The sequence below is a fragment of the Leguminivora glycinivorella genome, chromosome 3 (assembly GCF_023078275.1).
Source record: "Leguminivora glycinivorella isolate SPB_JAAS2020 chromosome 3, LegGlyc_1.1, whole genome shotgun sequence".
Classification (NCBI taxonomy): Eukaryota; Metazoa; Arthropoda; class Insecta; order Lepidoptera; family Tortricidae; genus Leguminivora; species Leguminivora glycinivorella.
Genome location: NC_062973.1, coordinates 11,003,833 through 11,024,170, shown reverse-complemented (window position 1 = coordinate 11,024,170; position 20,338 = coordinate 11,003,833). Strand labels below are relative to the sequence as shown.

At 36.9% G+C, this 20,338-nt stretch overlaps 1 protein-coding gene across 1 annotated transcript in view; it reads right to left on the bottom strand.

Moving 5' to 3' along the window:
• The window catches only part of LOC125224634, a 169,903-nt gene that overhangs the window by 49,811 nt on the left and 99,754 nt on the right, over positions 1–20,338 (bottom strand). Inside the window, exons 3-9 of the mRNA XM_048128059.1 lie at positions 8,766–8,953; positions 7,244–7,403; positions 4,049–4,144; positions 3,570–3,721; positions 2,790–2,856; positions 2,554–2,589; positions 1,802–2,025 (exon numbers count right to left, since the gene is read on the bottom strand). Coding sequence (XP_047984016.1) covers positions 1,802–2,025; positions 2,554–2,589; positions 2,790–2,856; positions 3,570–3,721; positions 4,049–4,144; positions 7,244–7,403; positions 8,766–8,953 — 923 coding nt within the window. The remainder of the gene's footprint in view (positions 1–1,801; positions 2,026–2,553; positions 2,590–2,789; positions 2,857–3,569; positions 3,722–4,048; positions 4,145–7,243; positions 7,404–8,765; positions 8,954–20,338) is intronic.

Genomic DNA, 20,338 nt, shown 5'->3' with positions numbered 1-20,338 from the left:
CGCCACCGGAACGTTCAGAACTACACATACACAAAACAAGCCCAAAAATGATGGCTATCAAAATATATAATAAACTTAGTGACGATATTAAAACTCAGACATCACACAAACAATTTAATAACGAATTGAAGAATTTATTACTAAGTAAGTGCTACTATAAACTTAATGATTTTTTGGATGAAAAGAATGATGATAATGAATGCTATTAGTTTTAGTTAAAATTACACACGCCAATTTAATTAATATAATTTTAATCTTATTTTTATTTTCTTACCCTCTTAATTGAATATTCTGTGACATATTATCTATTTTGGTATACGTAGCAACTTCAAGTGACATTCATAATTTTAATTCTTTTTTGACATACCTACCTTTATGTCCTATTTCATTGTTTCCTATTATATACTTTTACATAATTACCTTGTTAAATTCAATATTGTAATATTATAATCGATTCAATACCTAGCATAATTTAGATTTAAGACTTGCTGTACCCTGTCAGGGTCCATGTGAAACCAATATAAATATGTAACACCTAGATGTAACCATGGATGCAATAAAGAAATTATGAATTATGAATTATGATAAAATGTGTAATCACAGTACAAGGACTGCTATCTCTCGAAGCTTAGAACTTTTGAACCTCAGTTTTGACAATTTAGCCCATATTGTTAGCTTGATATGTGTTAAAATGTCAAATATTAATATTAATGCCATCTAGCCGAGCATTCCCCAAAGGTGTAACGCCATCTAGGCCACCATACCTTTTTCTCTAGGGCTTTAGCGATTATTTCCGAAAATATTAATATTATCTAAAAACGATCTTAGTAAACCCTTATTCATTTTTAAATACCTATCCAACAATATATCACACGTTGTGGTTGGAATGAAAAAAAATATCAGCCCCCACTTTACATGTAGGGGGGGTACCCTAATAAAACATTTTTTTCCATTTTTAGGGTTCCGTAGTCAACTAGGAACCCTTATAGTTTCGCCATGTCTGTCTGTCCGTCCGTCCGTCCGTCCGTCCGTCCGTCCGTCCGTCCGCGGATAATCTCAGTAACCGTAAGCACTAGAAAGCTGAAATTTGGTACCAATACGTATATCAATCACGCCAACAAAGTGCAAAAATAAAAAATGGAAAAAAATGTTTTATTAGGGTACCCCCTACATGTAAAGTGGGGGCTGATATTTTTTTTCATTCCAACCCCAACGTGTGATATATTGTTGGATAGGTATTTAAAAATGAATAAGGGTTTAATAAGACCGTTTTTTGATAATATTAATATTTTCGGAAATAATCGCTCCTAAAGGAAAAAAAAGTGCGTCCCCCCCCCCTCTAACTTTTGAACCATATGTTTAAAAAATATGAAAAAAATCACAAAAGTAGAACTTTATAAATACTTTCTAGGAAAATTGTTTTGAACTTGATAGGTTCAGTAGTTTTTGAGAAAAATACGAAAAACTACGGAACCCTACACTGAGCGTGGCCCGACACGCTCTTGGCCGGTTTTTTATTTTTGCACTTTGTTGGCGTGATTGATATACATATTGGCACCAAATTTCAGCTGTCTAGTGCTAACGGTTACTGAGATTATCCGCGGACGGACGGACGGACGGACCGACAGACATGGCGAAACTATAAGGGTTCCTAGTTGACTACGGAACCCTAAAAATGAGATCCCTTTGCAATCATAACATTTTTCTCAGAAAGGAAAAATTATAGGTCTTGGTAGCATTTTTTAAAATAATTACTTTAATGTGTTTATTTTTAAATAATAGTGAAATAACAATATACTTACTTATTACTAGGTAGATATGGCGAAGTAATCTCTTCATGGCGTCTCTCTTCCTGAACAGAGGTGGTCCTTCTCCGAGGGCTGTTGGTCACATCGCTGTCATATGCATCGCTCCATGTGCTCGACCCTAGTCGGCTAAGACCCCCTTCAGGCTCGCTCAGGTAGCCAGAGCGGGGATCAAAGTATGCATACTGGGACTTGTTGGTCACCCTTTGCGGTGGTTGCCCTGAAGAAAAATATTCATTTAAGTGTATTAGCAAAGCAGTGGTAATATAGTTTGGTTGGACAACCATATCACTAGAAATTATTGCGGTAACAGAAGACAATATTAGAAATTATGATTTTGCTTTTTCTTTCCGAGTAGAGTTAGTAATGCTTTTTAGCCCCTGTCCTCTGAAGGACAACACAAGTATTTATTCTTCTAATGATACGGTTGACTAACCAGACTTGTCACACTGTCATTGCTTTAAAACTAAGAAGCATATATTTTTAGTCAGTATAACCTTTAGCCAAATGTTTGTTTCATGTGGATTATGCAAATGGTTAGCAAATGTCTATTGTATTTTGTGTCTTTACTGTATTAGCTACTTTGATATTCTTTATTTATTAATACTAAACTAAAATTGTCTGTGAAAGCACTGGATGTAGAAAAGTTAAACAAAAGCAATTAAATAAATGTAATAATGCAGTTCTTTGTGGAGTTATACAGCCACCGATGTTGTGTGAGAATTTGGAAAAAGTGTGAAATAATCACCTCGGCGGCTTTTGTACCGAATAGTCACAAAATCGTCTGAAAAAGAAAATGTATAAAATTGGGACAGTGTCCGACATACAACACCTTCGACTGAGAAATAGTAAAATAATAGGGTTTAAATAAAATAAAATGACAAAAATAACAATAAAATAGGAACTGATAAAAGTGAAAACCCTGAAAATATGTTAAAAATAAATTAATTAAACGCTGTGTAACAAAATAAAAACAAAACTCACCGTCGTATTTGTTTTTGTGTATGGTGTCGTACATTTTCTTGTACCATTTTGACTGGTCTCTGACTTCCTGAAAATTTTAAAGTTCCCATTATTCTCTTTAATTACATAAACCAAAAATAAATTAAATTCATCAATAATAAAACAACCAACGACTAGAATAAAAAAATTGTGAGTGAAAAAAAAGTGCAAGTGCTTTTTCTACGTCTGCAGTTGACAGCTAAAATCCGTTCCGACAACTTTTAAACCCAATTGTAATAAGTACTGGAATATTCGTGTAGAACGGAACGTAAACATAAAGTTGCAATACACGTAAGCGAGAACAGAAACAAATATTAATAAATTGCAAGTATGTCATTCATAAAGTAAACGGTCCCTCTATTTAATATTTATACTATATTTGGTGAAAACCTCATTTTCATTTCTTTAAAATCTGAAAACTGTCGTGTGCAAAGTAAAATTAAGAAAATTAACCATGTCCATAGACTTTACCTAGGCGTAAAAATAACCTGTGCTTTTTTAAAAACTAATTCCCGCGCTTTGCTAGCAGAAAAATGGTCGGAATTTAAATTGTCTATGGGAACCCAAATCTTCTCGGCCACTTTTCGGCTCTATTTGATTTTAAAATCTGTCAAGCTATTTCTGACAATAGAAAAAAGCGGAAATTTTAAAAAAAAAATTGGCGCGAATGATTATCCTCCCATAGGTTTTTTTTTCATTTCGCGCCCCTTTCTTGACGAGGTTGCTGTGCCAGGGTATAATTGTAATTTTTTTTACACTTACAGATCTCAATGCTACTGGCATGCCGTCTTTGGTAGTAGGTCCGATTCCTTCCACTTTTTCATGAGTATGTGCCATTTTACGTGGCCCGCCGCGTTCGTAGTCGCTCCTGTCCGCCTCTCCCTCACTCGCGTACTCTCTGCGTAGAGCGTGAACTGAAATTTGAAAAGAATTGAAATTAAAATCGATGTTTTTCGTGGACAGGTAGAAAATCATCAATCATTTAAAGTTCAGTTAGCTCGATAGTAGGTAACCAACTTATATTATTTTTCAGTTTTACGCAATTAGAAAACAATAGCAGAAGCTCAAGGAGCTAGCTGCAATGCAAGCCAATAACTGGGCGGGATTTACCATGGCCCATGGCTAGTCTACATGTATGACATACTCGTAGCCTAGTAGGACCCTATAATGTCAGTCTAAAGCTACCGATCTACTTTCATCTAAGAAAGTAAATAAATTGATGTGCAAAACACAATACATACTTGGGTCGCCCTTTGGTGGAGAAACTCTGTCACGGGGCAAACGCGCGCTATCCCTTTCCTGCTGCAGGTAGCTTGAACCTCGCGAAAGTTGGCCCTCTGAAAAATACAGAAGTACCCCCTTATTCATAAACGTCACTAAAGTTATCAAGCGGATAAAGTTCGTTTGTCCTTGTCCGACGTATTAGTGTAATAGAAAGGGACAAACGAACTTTATCGGCTTGATAACTTTAGTGAACGTTTATGAATAAGGGGGATAGAATTTAGTCATAATTAGGTCATAATTAATATTGTCTTCAGTTACCGCGATAGTTACTCATGAAATAAAACTATGGAAACGGACTAAATCGCGTATAATGAATTTTAGGTCATAATTAGTTTGGATAAGTTTAACACGTTGCATCATACGCCCGTAATTATGTTACTTGTATTTGCTCCCCTATTATTGTATAAAATCATCCTCATTTACGGTAAAAATATAAACACAATTAGGGTAGGCAGGATTCCCCATATCGCAACGCACCCAACAACTGTCATCTCATCACGTATTAAATGCTATCTGACCCTTGTCGTAGTATAATAACTTGTCACATATTTTTCTGCTTTTATGTTATAGTTGGGTACAGGGGACACAGCTGAATAAGTTTTTGAACGTGGGTCACAGTGAAGTCGAATATAGGGTGACATATGTCTGTAAAAGGTGTTCATCAACTAATAATGTGGAAAGTTTTCGACGAAATAAATAAGCGCTTATGAATTTCGACAGCCTCGTGGATTAGTTAGGTAAGTGACCTTTTCCTTGTAGCAACCAGCCGTTAGATGGAATACGGTAGGTAAATCCAGTTTCATTTTCCTGTGATGGAAAAATCCGCGAGAATACCAGCCTAATCTGCTGTATTTAAGACCAATTTTATTAGACGGCTGCTCGACTACCAATATTTACAAAGTACGTACCAAAGTCGCCCTATTGTATTGTCGCGCCCGCGAGATAGAATATACGTCATTTTCCAATTGTATTAATTAGAGTGGGATGGGGAATCCATCTCTAAAGGAGACTATGATGCCCTTGGCCTTGTCCTACTGAAAAATGAGGCCTAAAACCTAACTAATCAGATACGATTAATATAAATAGTGCATATTTGTAGCTGCTATAGATTTTCTATGTCAAGTAGATAATGTTTAGGTAAGAGTCTACTTAAGTTGTTAAGTTGACATACAAGAAACATGTAGGCCGATAATCCCATCGATTTTCTATTGCCGTTAAAGATAATGCAGTAAATTATCGGGTTTTCGGTAATCTTTAATTAGGGGGTGCGACTCATCAGTGCGTAAGCCAATTACTCCAAGTTTGGAGGCAATTAGTCGTCATTCCAGCGCTGTGCCCCGGGAATAAATTACGATGTTACAAATTTCCAATCCAGACCGTGTGTTTTCGTAGCTAAGGTGAAAGATAGACATTTTGTAAAATAACCAAGTACAGTAAGTTCCTATACCGAACTCTCCGTCTACTACGAGTACATGTACTCATATGAAACGACATGGCAAGCGCCAAAATGTGTATCAATTGTTTTTTTCTCTTCATGATTTTATATATCGAGTAAAAATATCCTAAGCATCTACATATTTCATCAACTTAACATTTGAACTCTGATCCGTGAGATTATTAAATGTCTGAAGATTTCATGGCGGGTAAGAAGCCAACCCTTGGAGCAGGCCCTTGGCCAAGATAAGAGTGGCTGTTTACACATTGGTAAACCAATCACTTGGCATTGGCCCTTCATAAAAGATGGACGTAGAATGGAAAAGGCTAGGTCATTCAAGGTCATTCACGTTGTCAGCAAAATTTAATAAATAAATAATAACCTCGTGATAAAATTAAATTATCTGAAATATTAACAATTTTTTGAATATTCTGCACGGGAAGCATGGTCGCGCGATAGACGATAAAATAGCAGGCCGTCCCTATCGCACTATTTGTAAGTGCGATAGGGACGGCCTGATATTTTATCGTCTATCGCGCGACCATGCTTCCCGTGCTGATAAGCACATTTATCTTTTTTAGGCAATACATAAAAAATTTGCAAGGGTATTGTATTTCCTAAAATCAACACTACTATTGGCATAGATAAACTTATTATTTTCGTAAATCTTTCACTACTGTCCTCTCTGACGGCTGACGACAAACTGAATGAGGCGCCAACGTGTGAACGCAGTTGGCCATGTGCGCCAAGATCCTTTGATGTGTGGACAAAAAACCGACACCAGTCGGTTGGCCGGCCAGCGCTGGCGCCAACTGCCAACGTACGGCCAAGTAGCCCTCTACACGCTTGGCCTATTAGGGGTTGGTCGAAGGGTTGGTCCAACCGTTAGGCCCGTGTGTACAGCGGCCTTAGCCAGGGTCCTTGTATTTGTCTATATGTCCTTTTATTTTCACCGGAAGACGTGTATGTGCAATAATCCTTTACCAAATAATCTTCAAGAATCTGAACCCGCGTATACTTTAACTGCATCTTTAAACAAATTCATATCTCTTTGCATAACACGGAAATTCCATCTTTATCCACGTCGACCCAAAGTTCCTTCCACATTGAGTAAAATCTTTAGGTAAGTAGTGTATCAAATTGGTTTTATACGGCACCCAACATCATCCTAATGACATGGGGGAGACATGAGCTAATTCAATCTGCTTACCTAGAGAAGGTACCATTCGGCAATGACCAGTTTATAGCGGACCTCCGAGATTCCTAACACCAACATGTAATTTCAGATCATAGTTTTGCTGGTTTACAGAATAGGTAAGCGATGGAAATGAGCATCCGCGAAGTCAGAATGCCGGTGGCTCTACACCTCCGACCAATTTAGATAACATTTAGACTGTTATGTTATGAATACTAACAACTGCTTGACAAACGCCTAAGGGCCCTATGAGGGTTGTTAGTCGTAAGATTAACATAGATTAGGTGATGAACGCCCTTAAGCTGAGAAATATCCAAACATTACCTGTGTTTTGATACTCAATTTATTTTCAGACAGTCGTAACATTTGACATGTTTTTGGAGTGATCATAATAAAAAGTCGGTGGGGTTCTGTTCACGAGGAAGATGGTTCTAGATTGGATATTATATCCGACTGGCCGAACTCATGCAGCTAGTGTATTCCTCTCGAAAAAAAAATCATTGGCTTCGTAGTTATTCTTACCTCTAGCTTTCTGCAGAAGAGTGACGGTGGGGTTCTGCGCACGCGGGAGACGGCTCGAAGAGTTGCCCAAGGAGTTGAGGCCGGTGGCTGGAGCGCTGTGGCTAGTCCGCAGACGGCCCTCGCTCTCCGAACCGCTCGTGCAACCGTTCTGCTCCGAACTCTGAAAATTGTACACGGAAAGGACATTAGGTATATAAAAGCACAGGTCTGCCGCCTCGTCAGAATCCGATACTTAGTCACACTGATTGAAACTGTTACGATTTATACACATAATTAAAACAAAACAGGGTTCCATAAAGGTGTAACGCCATCTAGGCCACCGTACCTTTTTCTCTATGGCTTTGAGGTACGTTTTTTTCTTAGACTTTATCCGTCTACACGGAGTTAATATGTCTTTGGTTCATGCTAACTTAGGTTTCCATTACAAAGCTATTAAGTAAGTAGTACGATTTTTCCAAGAATTTTAAAAGCTTTGACCTACATAACAGCCATAAAAATTCAGGTTGAAATAGTTTCTTCTAGACTGTATTGTACTGTATTGAAATGGTTTCTAAGGTTTTAACGAAATAAGTTCTCAGCTCAATTCATTTAAGCATATTCTGTCTGGTATTCTAGTCATTACATTACCAAAGGTAATTTAATCTGCCTAGTAAAACTTTCAGTCCTTATAGCACTTGCCACTGTTGGAGATTAAATGTTGAAACTTTAGTAAATCGAAGACTTTCTTCTCCTTGTAATTTAAATAAATCCTCTAAGCACTTAGGGTTTGCTTGATTAATTTGTTCAATTACTCATATCATATACAGTTTAGGTTGTGAACCTCAAATATTTAATTGGATAATATGTAACGATACATAATTTGAATTGGAAAATACCAAAATCTTGATTCTAATGTAATATTAAATTCTCAAGGTAGGACGTGGCACATCATCTGGTAACTGACTAAGTATAAATTATGTTGATAAAATTTAAGGTTTGGAAGCAAATTAATTCTGGTAGGCAGACATACATATACGATTCTATGAGAGATCAGAATTTAAATTTAAAGGTTCAATGATATTACAAAAACCTTTATAAAATCTCAATAATTTCCTGGTCGCCTCGGGCAAAGCGGCCGCGCTTCCCAGAGACTAGACTACGACAGTGGAGAAGAAATTCTCTGGTCTCCTCAAACACAGCAGTGCGGGAAAAAGTGCCAAACCCAGTGTCCACATCCACACTATGGAAGAGAAACTTCTTCCTTTTGAGGTACAAAAATGTGGTTTACCTGCACCCTACGGTTGAGGTTCGTTTGAACGTCATGAGACAACAAGGTCGATTTCCCCTTGCAATAATATTACGTCAGTGACAATTGCTCTCTCCATATATGATATTTACGTCATGCCATGTGTCAAGTCAGCCTTAGCGATCGTTAAAATGTTGAAAACTGGTACCATAAACCACTGGTACCACAGACCGCTTTCTTGGTCTACTGTACCATAAAAAGACAACAGCAATCTGCAAATTCGCAATAAAAACTCACCCCAAACTTCCTGCGGCTAGGCGGCGTCTCCTCAAAGTGCACAGGCCTGAAGGACTTCCTCGGCGTCTGGGGCGAAGCACCCGGGGTCCAGACTGGCGGCGGCGGCGGTGGCGGCGGCGGCGCGCCCGGCGAGCGCGCTACCGGCGCGGGCGCGGGCGGCGGCGTCGGCGCGCCTGGCCTCCACACCGCTGTTGGACAAAAAAAGGTTGATTAGTTATTGTAGTAGAAATTGACAGTTTATTTCTAGTTTAAGGATTGTGGACGCTCGAGTTGGACGTGCAGCGACGTATATGTTAAAGAAATGTAAACGTACAAGAGTGACGCTTCACTCCATGCAGAACGCATCGGTTCGGGCGTTCACTCAGGCCTTACACTTCCCAGTTGCCAAGGGTTGTTTTATAAAGCAAGCATCACGAATATCAAAGTAGACATACAGTGTCTAAAATGTTAAATTTAATTTGGCAAAAAGTTCATACCGCCGCCGGTAAGTATTCGATAAATGCAAGTTAATATACTTAACGGTGGTTGCATTAGTTTAACTAGCTCTTTTCGCGATTTTCGTCTTTTCATATCGTCATAAATATCGTATACTGGACAATGTAGGGCGGAATAGGAGACACTTTCGTGGAAAAGTGATTACAAACCAGTAGAATATTCGTTCTATTGAAATCATAACACCCATAGAAACACTGCTTTTGTTGTTACGTTGGCAGAGAATGATATCATACTAAAATTGATAGTAGTGAGAAACATCCTGGAACAGGATTTCCAGGAGTTTCACGGCACTATTTACCGCTTGCATCCTAATAGCAAGGGAGCCCAAGAAGGAATTCTCGTAGTTACTCTATAAGATTAAAAAAAGGTTAAAAAAATTATAATATAGATTTCTGATTCTGATTAGGTCATTTTGGTCTTAGTCAATGTTTTTAAGTTTACATATGATACAACTTTATGCGACAATTCCACATTTTCTTTACAAAAAATTGGGCTTCAAAATGGTGATCAAGGAAAAGCTTACAAAAATATCATATTGTCAGTCAAGGTGACAGTAAAATTAAAGGATAAACTTGGCCTGCAACAACCAAATACACAATCTACTCAATGATTAAATAACAATTTATTTTAAATAGAATACTTTTCTGAGCGCTGAAAAACAAAATATTACAGCTATCTAATTTTTTTTTCATAACATCTATGAAGCTCGAGTAACTACACCTTTATCATCTCTGGCTCCCCAGCTACAGAGCTCAGAATAGGTTTCCAAGAATCTAAATGCATCCCGTTAGTACCCATTGTGATTTCAGAAGAAGCGCCGTACAACTTTTAAAAAGAATGGAAGCACATTTACTGTTCTGACAGTTGCGTGATAAATGAGAATTATGTATGGCTGTTTGTACACTTTGTACTATAAATGATGTACCTATTACAAGTAGGAATTTAACTTGCCAATAAAGGCGTACAATATATCTGCTGAATACATAGAGTTAAATTAAGGTAACTTGGCAGCGATTTTGATAGCTCCATCAGGGCATGTGTCATTTGAAATATTATCGTAAAAATTCTTACATACCCAATGTAACGTTTAAATAACACTTGCACTTACGTGAATGCATATCAATACTGCCAATTTAACTTGGTCTTACTTTATATAAATACTCTGATAGATTTGTACCCTACAAACATTACCTAGGTACTTACGAGTAAGTCGCTTTTCGGTGAAGGAAAACATCGTGAGGAAACCGAAGTAATTCCAATAAGGCCTAGTTACCCTTTGGGTTGGAAGGTCAGATGGCAATCGCTTTCGTAAAACTAGTGCCTATGCCAAATCTTGGGATTAGTTGTCACAGCGGACCTCAGGCTCCCATGAGCCGCGGAAAATGCCGGGATAACGCAAGGAGAAAAAAAAATACCTAATTTAAATTAACTACTTATATTTTATTATTTTAGCATAAATCAGGAGTCAGTATAAGCGTAGAGTCAGTATTATACTTCAATCAACAGTAATACAATCGGTTAATTAAGTAATTCATATCATTAGTCAGGAGAGCAGACCATGAATATAGTAGGTAGGTAATACACGCTAGCATAACCCTAGAACTGGAAATTAATCATTAGCAATATAACCACCCATCCATCCATTGAATCAGCAACGTTAAGGTCATAAATAACGGAACTTACTAGACCAGAACACAATAAATATCTAGATCTGACAGACACGTGATATACAATGACTCAGTCAACTTAACACCAGATAGGGAAACATATTGAAAACCCGTTTATAAAACATATCAAGCATAATTGAAATTTGAGGCTCGGTCGCGTCAATTCCAATCAATTTGGGTGCTTTTACATAGTGCTGCATTTTACGATTCGACAATAAATCTCAGTGGAGCGTAGAATGGACGTATGTTGATACTTTAGAAGCAATAGGTCGGAAGTATTGTATTTTTAGTGATACTTGTAGCCCATTGGCTTTAGGGTTAGCCGGTCGTTCTGAGTAAATTGGGTTAGTGGCACTCCCTGCTACGTAATCGCAAAGCCTATTTAGGCTGTGATGTGATCACAGTTCACACCCCGGCGCGAATCCGAACATCAATATTTGTATTCGCAATACGTCACTCGACGAATCCTTTAATCAGGTGGAAGGGAATCAGTTTTTCCGCTAGTTTGCTTGCGGGAATTTCGACGTGCGCGCGGAAAAACTACGCTATATTATTCAGGATAATATATTTCACGTAAAACAGAGTGTAAATATATACACCTGTTATCCCTATTATATCGCGAATGATATCTATATTTTTGAGTATTCGTAATCTTTCGGAAGTTACATAGTAGGTATATTATAGAGGTAGTTGCTATTTCCATTACCTACACGACGAATTATACACGAAACCAATAAAACGCCTAAGTAGGTATGTTTGTATATGTAATGATATCTACCGCTAAGCCGTTTAATTAACTGTATTCAAATCTAACATCAAACGTGTCCAATATGTAAATAATCTATAGAAACATTTTTTAAATGTTTACACGTGTAACGAAATCTAATTATAATTCACAAAATAAGCCATCAAGATTACAAAAACGCTCAAGTGTTACAGATCACTTGCTGTCACAGGATTTAATCGAATCAGGATAATTGGTTATTTATCTAAGGCGTGTGCCGACATCAAAGTAAGCGCAAATAAATTAAAAGTGAATCCAATTAAGGTCAGACCGGGAAAAATCCACATTTTAAGCCGGAGTGCTATTGTGTCCAGCGGCGAGTGTGGGATAATGTGCCGGGAAAAGTTGGATCCGGAAACTCATCGTGTATAACACTTTATTCACATAAAATGAGTAAAAATACGAATGTGGGACAGAAATCTCATTTGCATAGCAATCTATTTGCTAGACACTGACAGTGACAATGCATAGTTAAATTTAACTGGTAGGACCTGTGAGGTAATTACCTACGGCATTTTATCCCGAAGTACCTAGCCTTTAATTTAACAAAAGTTATAAGAATGATTTGTATTCGCGTTTGCTATGACTATAATAAAGACTCTTCTTTATTATGGTCATCATTATTTTTATTACCATCACTTTAATGTACAATTCCAGGTAAGGACTTACTTAAGCGGTGTGCATAGGGATCCTTCTCTGTTCGAATTATGTACATAGAAATAAGGTCAGTGCGGGCAAGACCGGCATAGTTTATTTGAAATAAAGTTTGAGTGGATAAAACTCTATAATTAATGCAGTCTGGCGTAATGCGCATGATCCTATGGGATAGCAAATATTATATTTTACAAAGCTTTTACAGTATTTTGGTGAAGTAAGGTACTTTTAAGTGATAAAAATCACTTTTTTTAAGGCTCGGCGGGTTGACCGTCCTCCCGCGATGAGCACAGAAAGACCGTCTAGTGCTTGTTGTCGCGTAATTTCATATGAGACTAGGTTCCAAAATCATGATCATTGTTATTTTACGTAATAACGGGGCAGAATGTGCTAGATAACTATTAAAATAACGTTGAAATTTTCAACATATAAGCATTTTTCTATTTATAAGGCAAGACCGGCATATGTCCCGTAGATGGGGTTCATAACCTTTTCTTTTCAGGTCCAGATATTGCATAATACTGTTTTTCCAACGAACACCTGCGAATACAATTTAGTCATGATATTACAGGCTCATATAAATCCAACTACTTATCTGTTTTTGAAACTATGTTAATTAAGAAAACGTAATAGGATATTAAGATACGTGAATTAGTTTGGTAACATTTCTTAGCAATGCTTGGTTTTGCTATAGTCACTACAGTATGAATGAATGCGTAATTTTTTTTTCATCACACTCTCACACTAAATGTGATTTTACACGCAGGCGAAGCGTGAGTTATAGAAAAATCGTTCTAAAGGGAGTTATGAAATTTCTAGTACCATATTAATTTTTTTTATCTTTTTTACATATTTTTATGTTGCAAGTGTCATGAAAAACATTGTGTGTAACTCAGGGAGTATGAATGAATATTACAAACTCGAGTCTTGGAGGAGCTGAGTGGTTCTTTGCTGTTCAAGGATTTTATGTTGCCAGTATAACATATTCATTCAATGAAAAGAGTTTTGACATTATATTTCATGATCGTTTATAAATTGTTGTAGATTAAATTCGTACTACTGATTTGCAGTAGGTATATTCATTATTAATATTTTGGTAATTTCCTCATAGGTGACGTGAAAAATTGTATATGTCACATGGTAGCAAAATTATTTCCACCTTGAGCGTTAATACTTGAATCCCTCACTACGCTCAGGATTCTAATTTTGAATCCCGAGCGTAGCGAGATTAGAGATTCCTTTACTTCGTTCAGGATTTAATAAACACCCTTTGCCCCATTTTGCTCGATTACGACTTCAAAAACTCAGTAGAGATTCAGATGTCATTAATACATAAATATTTACATAAATATTTGTATACTTAATACATAAATATTTGTTTCAGTTATTAAAAATAGCAAACAATATACAAATCATGTCTATACATCTTCCGAAGAATGTATTGATAGAATCTTTTTTTTGATGCACTTCCTAACGCCAGCGTATATATCGACGAGCAAGACGAAATGCTTGAGAAGTGCACAGTTTGTGCCACTAGTCATAGTTTCGATATGACCCTCTGTGCCTCCAGGGTTCAGTTTCTGCCGTCTGACGAACAACTTTTATCAAATATGTTTTGTCAAGGGTGCGCAAATATTATGTTTTCTATTTGAATAAATAATTGGATTCAAAATGCTTACTTTTATTTTTAAACATACATAACTCTCTTTTGAAATATTTGTCGCCGCATGTTGCACAATCTATAAAAACACTACCATCTTAAATATGATGATGAGTAATGCAGTGTAAGTAGGCTTAGTTCTGTTCACCACTTATAATTCTTCACAACTATGTAATTTTTATTTAATACTTTCGAATGATATTAGTAACACCATACGAATCATTACCAAAACTGTATTTCGAAGTTAAAATCAAAAACGGTACAACTATCATAAGCAAAAAACGTACTTATATATTGATATTGTTTACACTCGACTTATTTCCAGTAAAGCCTAAAAAAGGTTGGCAACTCCTTGTTTATCATATGCCGGTCTTGCCTTTCTCTTTTATGCCGGACTTTCTGAGTAGGCACAATTTCTAAGTTACATATTTCAGAACATAAAACAAGAAATTGAACGCGTTTTGAGTAGATTAATAGTACTAGTCAGAAAGAACGGTTATTAAATGACTCCGTTACATATATGATATACAAATATTCCGACTGCTTCTATTTTATTTTAATTTTTTGCGGAACAATGTTGAACTCGATGCTCGAGTACGAAACACGAATCAAGTTTATTGTTAACTAGTGTTCGTACTAGGGATATGTATTCAAGACCAATGGCTTAAGGATGAAAAACTGTGAGAGGCGTAGATATATAAACACAAAAGTTATTGTCAATAGACGGTCTTTCCGGGTAGACGGTCTTTCCCACACTGACCTTAAATTAAAGCTTTAAAGCAATCATGTAATTTGCATGTAAGATTGTAAACTTGCCATACGATATAGTATTTTATGCAACTGGCGTTTAAGTGAGGTCAAAAAAGACGAGTGGCGTGAGTAACAATTTGAAGCGAAGCCGAAAATTCTTAATAAAGACGCCACGAGTATTTTTGACTCAGTTAAACACCGTTGCATACAATACTTTTTCTACGACCATGCACTTACTTTTTAATAGTTTTCTAGAATAACTTTCGTGAAATTCGCACTGTCGCTCACACTCCCCCGCGCCGCCGCCGCCGCCAGCCCCCGGCGCCCCGCGCATCCACGCTATATCCCTTAAAGGCTTCCTAACAATGCTTTAAGAGCTATATCGTATGCGTGGGTGCGCGGGGCCCCGGGCGGGGGCGGGCATCTTTTATGTAGGGTTTTAACGATCTATGCACGACACTGTAAATGACGAATAACAACACGGGAGTAGAAAAAATAAATAATCAACATCCACTTTACGAATTAGTGCAACTTACATCCCATTTTAAAGTCGCTCAGTGTGTCATTAAGAGGTCCCCAGGACTAATGCACATAATCATTAGCAAAATAGATCACGTACCATTACAAACCGTACACAGGCGGTATTTTTCTCAAGCACAGAGATATGTTTCAGACTCAAAACGTCCTAAGCAAGTGTGTGGCGTATACAGGTACTGCTTGTTTTCTTTTGAGGGATGTTTGCATTACGCATTCTGGCCGCGCGCTGGAGTCGCACGCGCCGCCTCGCTAACTTACGGCACCCCCTAATTTAATTATGAAACTCCTTCCAATGTTAGCATTGGGCAACCCGAAACGACTTTTCTTTCTAAATTCCACGCTAGTTCCATTAGTTCCTTGCCTAATGAAATAATAATTTGGTAACTGTTACAAATTTCAAATCGATATCTTTTTGATATTTAGCGATGTGAATGCGACAACCATATCTACCGCTGATCCTAGGTTCCTTTTGTACCTTTTTGGTACGGAACCTCAAAAAGATATCTTGGACAATATTTTCGTTTTTTCAAGCCAACAAATTTTAAGGAATGTATCATTTTACAAAGAAATAAAAAGTTAAACACGATAATTTTCAAGCTCCTTGATATCAAGGGATATCAATTTCCATTTGCACTCACATTCAACCAGAGAATCTCTGAAACCTAATTACGCAAAGTATAAGTTCCAAATAAACATTTATTTGGAACTATCATATTACATTTTTATAAAGGTGCCTATAGATTGTTATTTAGTTTTATTTATTTTTAGATTTAACTTAATGTTGTGTTTAATCTTTTGGTTCAATCTTATACAGGGTGGGGCCTGTAACAAAAGCAAAAAATTAAACTGTAGGCTGTACTCCTTAAACTGACCAATATTTCTTCAGCGACTTTTAAAAATTATGAAGTCTTTAATTTTCTTATTTTTCATACAAAATAAATATTAGCTTCAATGGACGCCATTATTGTTGTCATTGACGTTGTCAGTCACACTTTAGACTTAACAGAATTCGCAATACATTACCTCTTAGGAAAAACTTTCAAGGGTGATAAATAACAAAATACAAGTTATTTTTAAAAGTCGCTGAACAAATGTTGGTCTGTGTAAGGAGTACAGCCTACAGTTTAATTTTTTGCTTTTGTTACAGGCCCCACCCGGTATTATTTTGTGGTCATTTCTAGAGTTATTAAAAAAAGAGTTAAATGATTTCCAGGCTCCATTTTCAGTTCCAAAAGAAGCATCTACCCATACTAAAAAGTTTTAAATCCATTTGTACAAATAATGCGTCCTCGTCCTATTGTTGCAGGCTACCATGAATCCTACCATAATAATGACATTGTAGAGTCCACGGTCAACGCTCGCGTCACTGATTACATAAAACGCAACGCTAATGAGCGCAGACATTACGAATATATTATGTCATATTTGTTTATTTACTTTAACGAGACTTACAGGACTATTCTGAACCTGTAATATGAGTTTTTGAGATTTTAGAATACATTTGTGTATAGCGTAAACGACACGAAAAGGCGTCCAGGGGCGCTGTATGCTCTTATCATAGCCTCATAAGTCCCGGTGTACTTGCACAATAAATTGATAATATGGAAATAAAAGAAAGTTCCAAATGCAAAATCGGAAAAAATGGTCTAGGTAAGGCTAAGGATCTAATTCAATGAATGTCATTTTCTGGGACGTATGGAGTAAGTCCGTTTTCACATTATCCGATCCGATATCGGATGTCGGAAGGATTCCAATAGCAATAATCCAAGATGGCGCCTGTAATGTACGGAATATCGGTCCGACATCCGATATCGGATCGGATAATGTGAAAACGCACTAACGCAATAAAAAACGTAAAAATATAAATACCTATAAACTAAGATATCTTTAATGGTTTTATCACTACCCAGTCCCGAATTCCCAATGCTTTAAGAGGAAAGGAGACTGCGACTTCTGCATACAACCCTTGTCCCTAATTTCCCGCCTGGATACTATAAAATTTAAAGTTTCCGTAAATTAATAATGTGTAAGGTTTAAAAATCACTGTATTTTTTTATCTAAAGGTATGTAATTATATGTAGTAACAACTAATCCTCAACTTAATTAAAATAGCCATAGTTGTTTCCATTAGTCAAATTGAGTCGTAGATATGTAAATAAATGTATTTATTTAATAACTTAATTAAGTTTAACCCTTGAGCATGTAAATTTAACAGTCCGGTGCTTCACCGCCGTCATATTTGGGTCATAATATAGTTTAAAGGGATAAGTTCCCTTAAAGGGATAAGTTCGCCTTTGTACTGAAACTTTTTATTTTAAATATTATGTGCTGTATTATTTTTCTGTACAATAAAGTGTTTACTTACTTACTTACTTACTTTACAGACTTGAATTAAATTCACTGTTCTGGACGATGTCAAAATTAAATATCAGTTCAAAACTTATAACTATTTCATTTATTCGTAGAAATTACCACTCATTTAAAATTAGATATATCTGTGACAATTTATGGAGCAAAGAAGCCATACATTTTCTGCACACTTTGAGCAATACTTAGAAGACTTTATTAAGATACAAATATTATGAGGCTGCACTTTTATAAAAAAATTATAATAATAAGGATACCTATCACATCGATAATATTTTTGTTAAATATTTGTCACCTTTGACATTTGGTATGCCATCTTTTCATCGTACAAGCATTGTCCAAGTTAGGCAATTCGATAATTTTAAGATGGTTTTTTTTTTATGGGATAGGAGGCAAACGAGCAGACAGGTCGCCTGATGGTAAGCGATCACCGCCGCCCATCGACACCGCAGGGTGGCGCGAATGGCACAATCGCTCACGAAACGCTCACGAAACAGCGCTAGTAGATATCTATCTCTATCGCGTGTATTGGCGCGACAGAGCCAGCGGCGTATCGCTTTCGTTTGGCGTCGGAGAATTGCCATTCGGCTACGGGGCCGGAGGTGTTGGAGGTGCGTTGCCGGCCTTTAAGATAGGTGTACGCTCTTTTCTTGAAGATTTGAAGGTCATATCGGTCCGGAAATACCGCAGGCGACAATTCATTCCACAGTTTAGCTGTGCGGGGCAGGAAGTTTCTGGAGAAACGCACAGTTGAGGACTGCCAGCCATCTAAATGATGACGATGGAAATGTTGTTGTTGCTTACATCGCACAATTTGATAGGGTCCAGAATCAAATTCAATTTAAGTATCACCTAAATGAATTTGGTTCAAAATTGGGTAGTCGACCGATATGTTTTTAACCGTTCCCGTCTGGCGGGGCAATTGCATTATCGACCACTCATCGGGGGCCATAATAGCGCCAGTAATGATGTTAGTGGACTCCGTTATACTGCATCTAATGTGCTGAGATTTAGTACAGTCCGCCAAGAAAATGGTCTACCACTTTTGACAAAAGTTTCTGCAAGCTCTAACGATCGCTATTGACTTGACACATGGCATGACGTAAGTGTCATATATACATGTCATATGTAGAGAGAGAAATTGTTAATGACATAATATAATTGCAAGGGGAAATCGACCTTGTTGTCTCATGACGTTCAAACGAACCTCAACTGTAGGGTGGTACACCACATTTTTGGTCGACGGTACATATGTCTTGGTATATAATGTAAGGGTCATTATGGAGTATAAATAAGATACTATTTAATCAAAACCGACTACTTTTATGGACTAAGTAAGCTACTAAAGAAATACCTACTAAGGTATGTTTGTATGAAATTAAAATTCATTCCCGGCATATGAATAGTTAAAATATTTTAAGACTAATTACTTGTACAAGACTTCACCTAGAAAAGTATGTCCCAATGTTAACTAAAATCTATTATGTACATCTTGTATAATAAACGTTAAACATTCGTAAAAACATATATTATACAGAGTGGGCCTGTAATAAAGGCGAAGAATCGAACCCAAGGCCACTCTCCCTACACTGATCAACATTTGTTCGGCGACTTTTAAAAATAACTTGTATTTTGATTTTTATCACCCTTGAAAGTTTTATCTAAGAGGTAATGTATTGCGAATTCTGTTAAGTCTAAAGTGTGACAGACAACGTCAATGACAACAATAATGGCGTACATTGAAGCTAATATTTATTTTGTATGAAAAATTATAATTTAAAGACTTCATAATTTTTAAAAGTCACTGAACAAATGTTGATCAGTATAAGGAGATCAGCCTACAGTTCAATTCTTCGCCTCTGTTACAGGCCCCACTCTGTATAAAAGGCGGCATTAATGTTCTAATATCGAATTAACATCAACATTAACTCTGATATATGATTATGGATTGTCGCCAAAAATAACAATAAACACGTTGTAGAAAACAAAACAAAGGTAAATTAATTCAGACTTTGATATCACGAGTTAAAATAAATGAAGCAAACAAATTTAGGCGGCACTGCAGAATCAGCAAGAGGGAAAATGACAAAGAGGTCGGCAGTTTATTTTTCAGAAAGATTTAGAGCAAAATTAAATTATTGTGTTGAAGATGCTAATAGGGCCATTAGTTTCGAGTCTCGCAAAAAATTGCAAAGAGGATCCTCATTATGCGCAAGACGGGGACTTGTTTCCATCACCTGGACTTAAAACGACGTCCCTTTAATTTTTGTCTGGTGCTGGAAGGCGATTATAACACAATGGATGATTTTAATGCTACTTATGTCATGTGAGTTCGGCCTTTTCCCTAAGCTTTCCAATTTGAATTTGAGTGTCTGAATTGCCTCTGCTTGATGTCGGGCCTTATAAAACTTATGAGATGCCTATAACCCCTAAACGAAGTTTACAAGTAAATTACATTTTCATAAGTAGTAGGTTCTACTAGGAATTTTTCGCGAATATACTACCATTGTCTGCGCCTATTTTGTGGGAAGAGTTGGGTCTACTCTAGTCTACTTTGGACACTATGGTAAATAGAATACTTCCACCCCTGGAGTAACTAGCAATCCTAAACCTAGCAATCTTCAGGTTACTAATTAGTGTTAGGTTTAGCGTGTTCGGC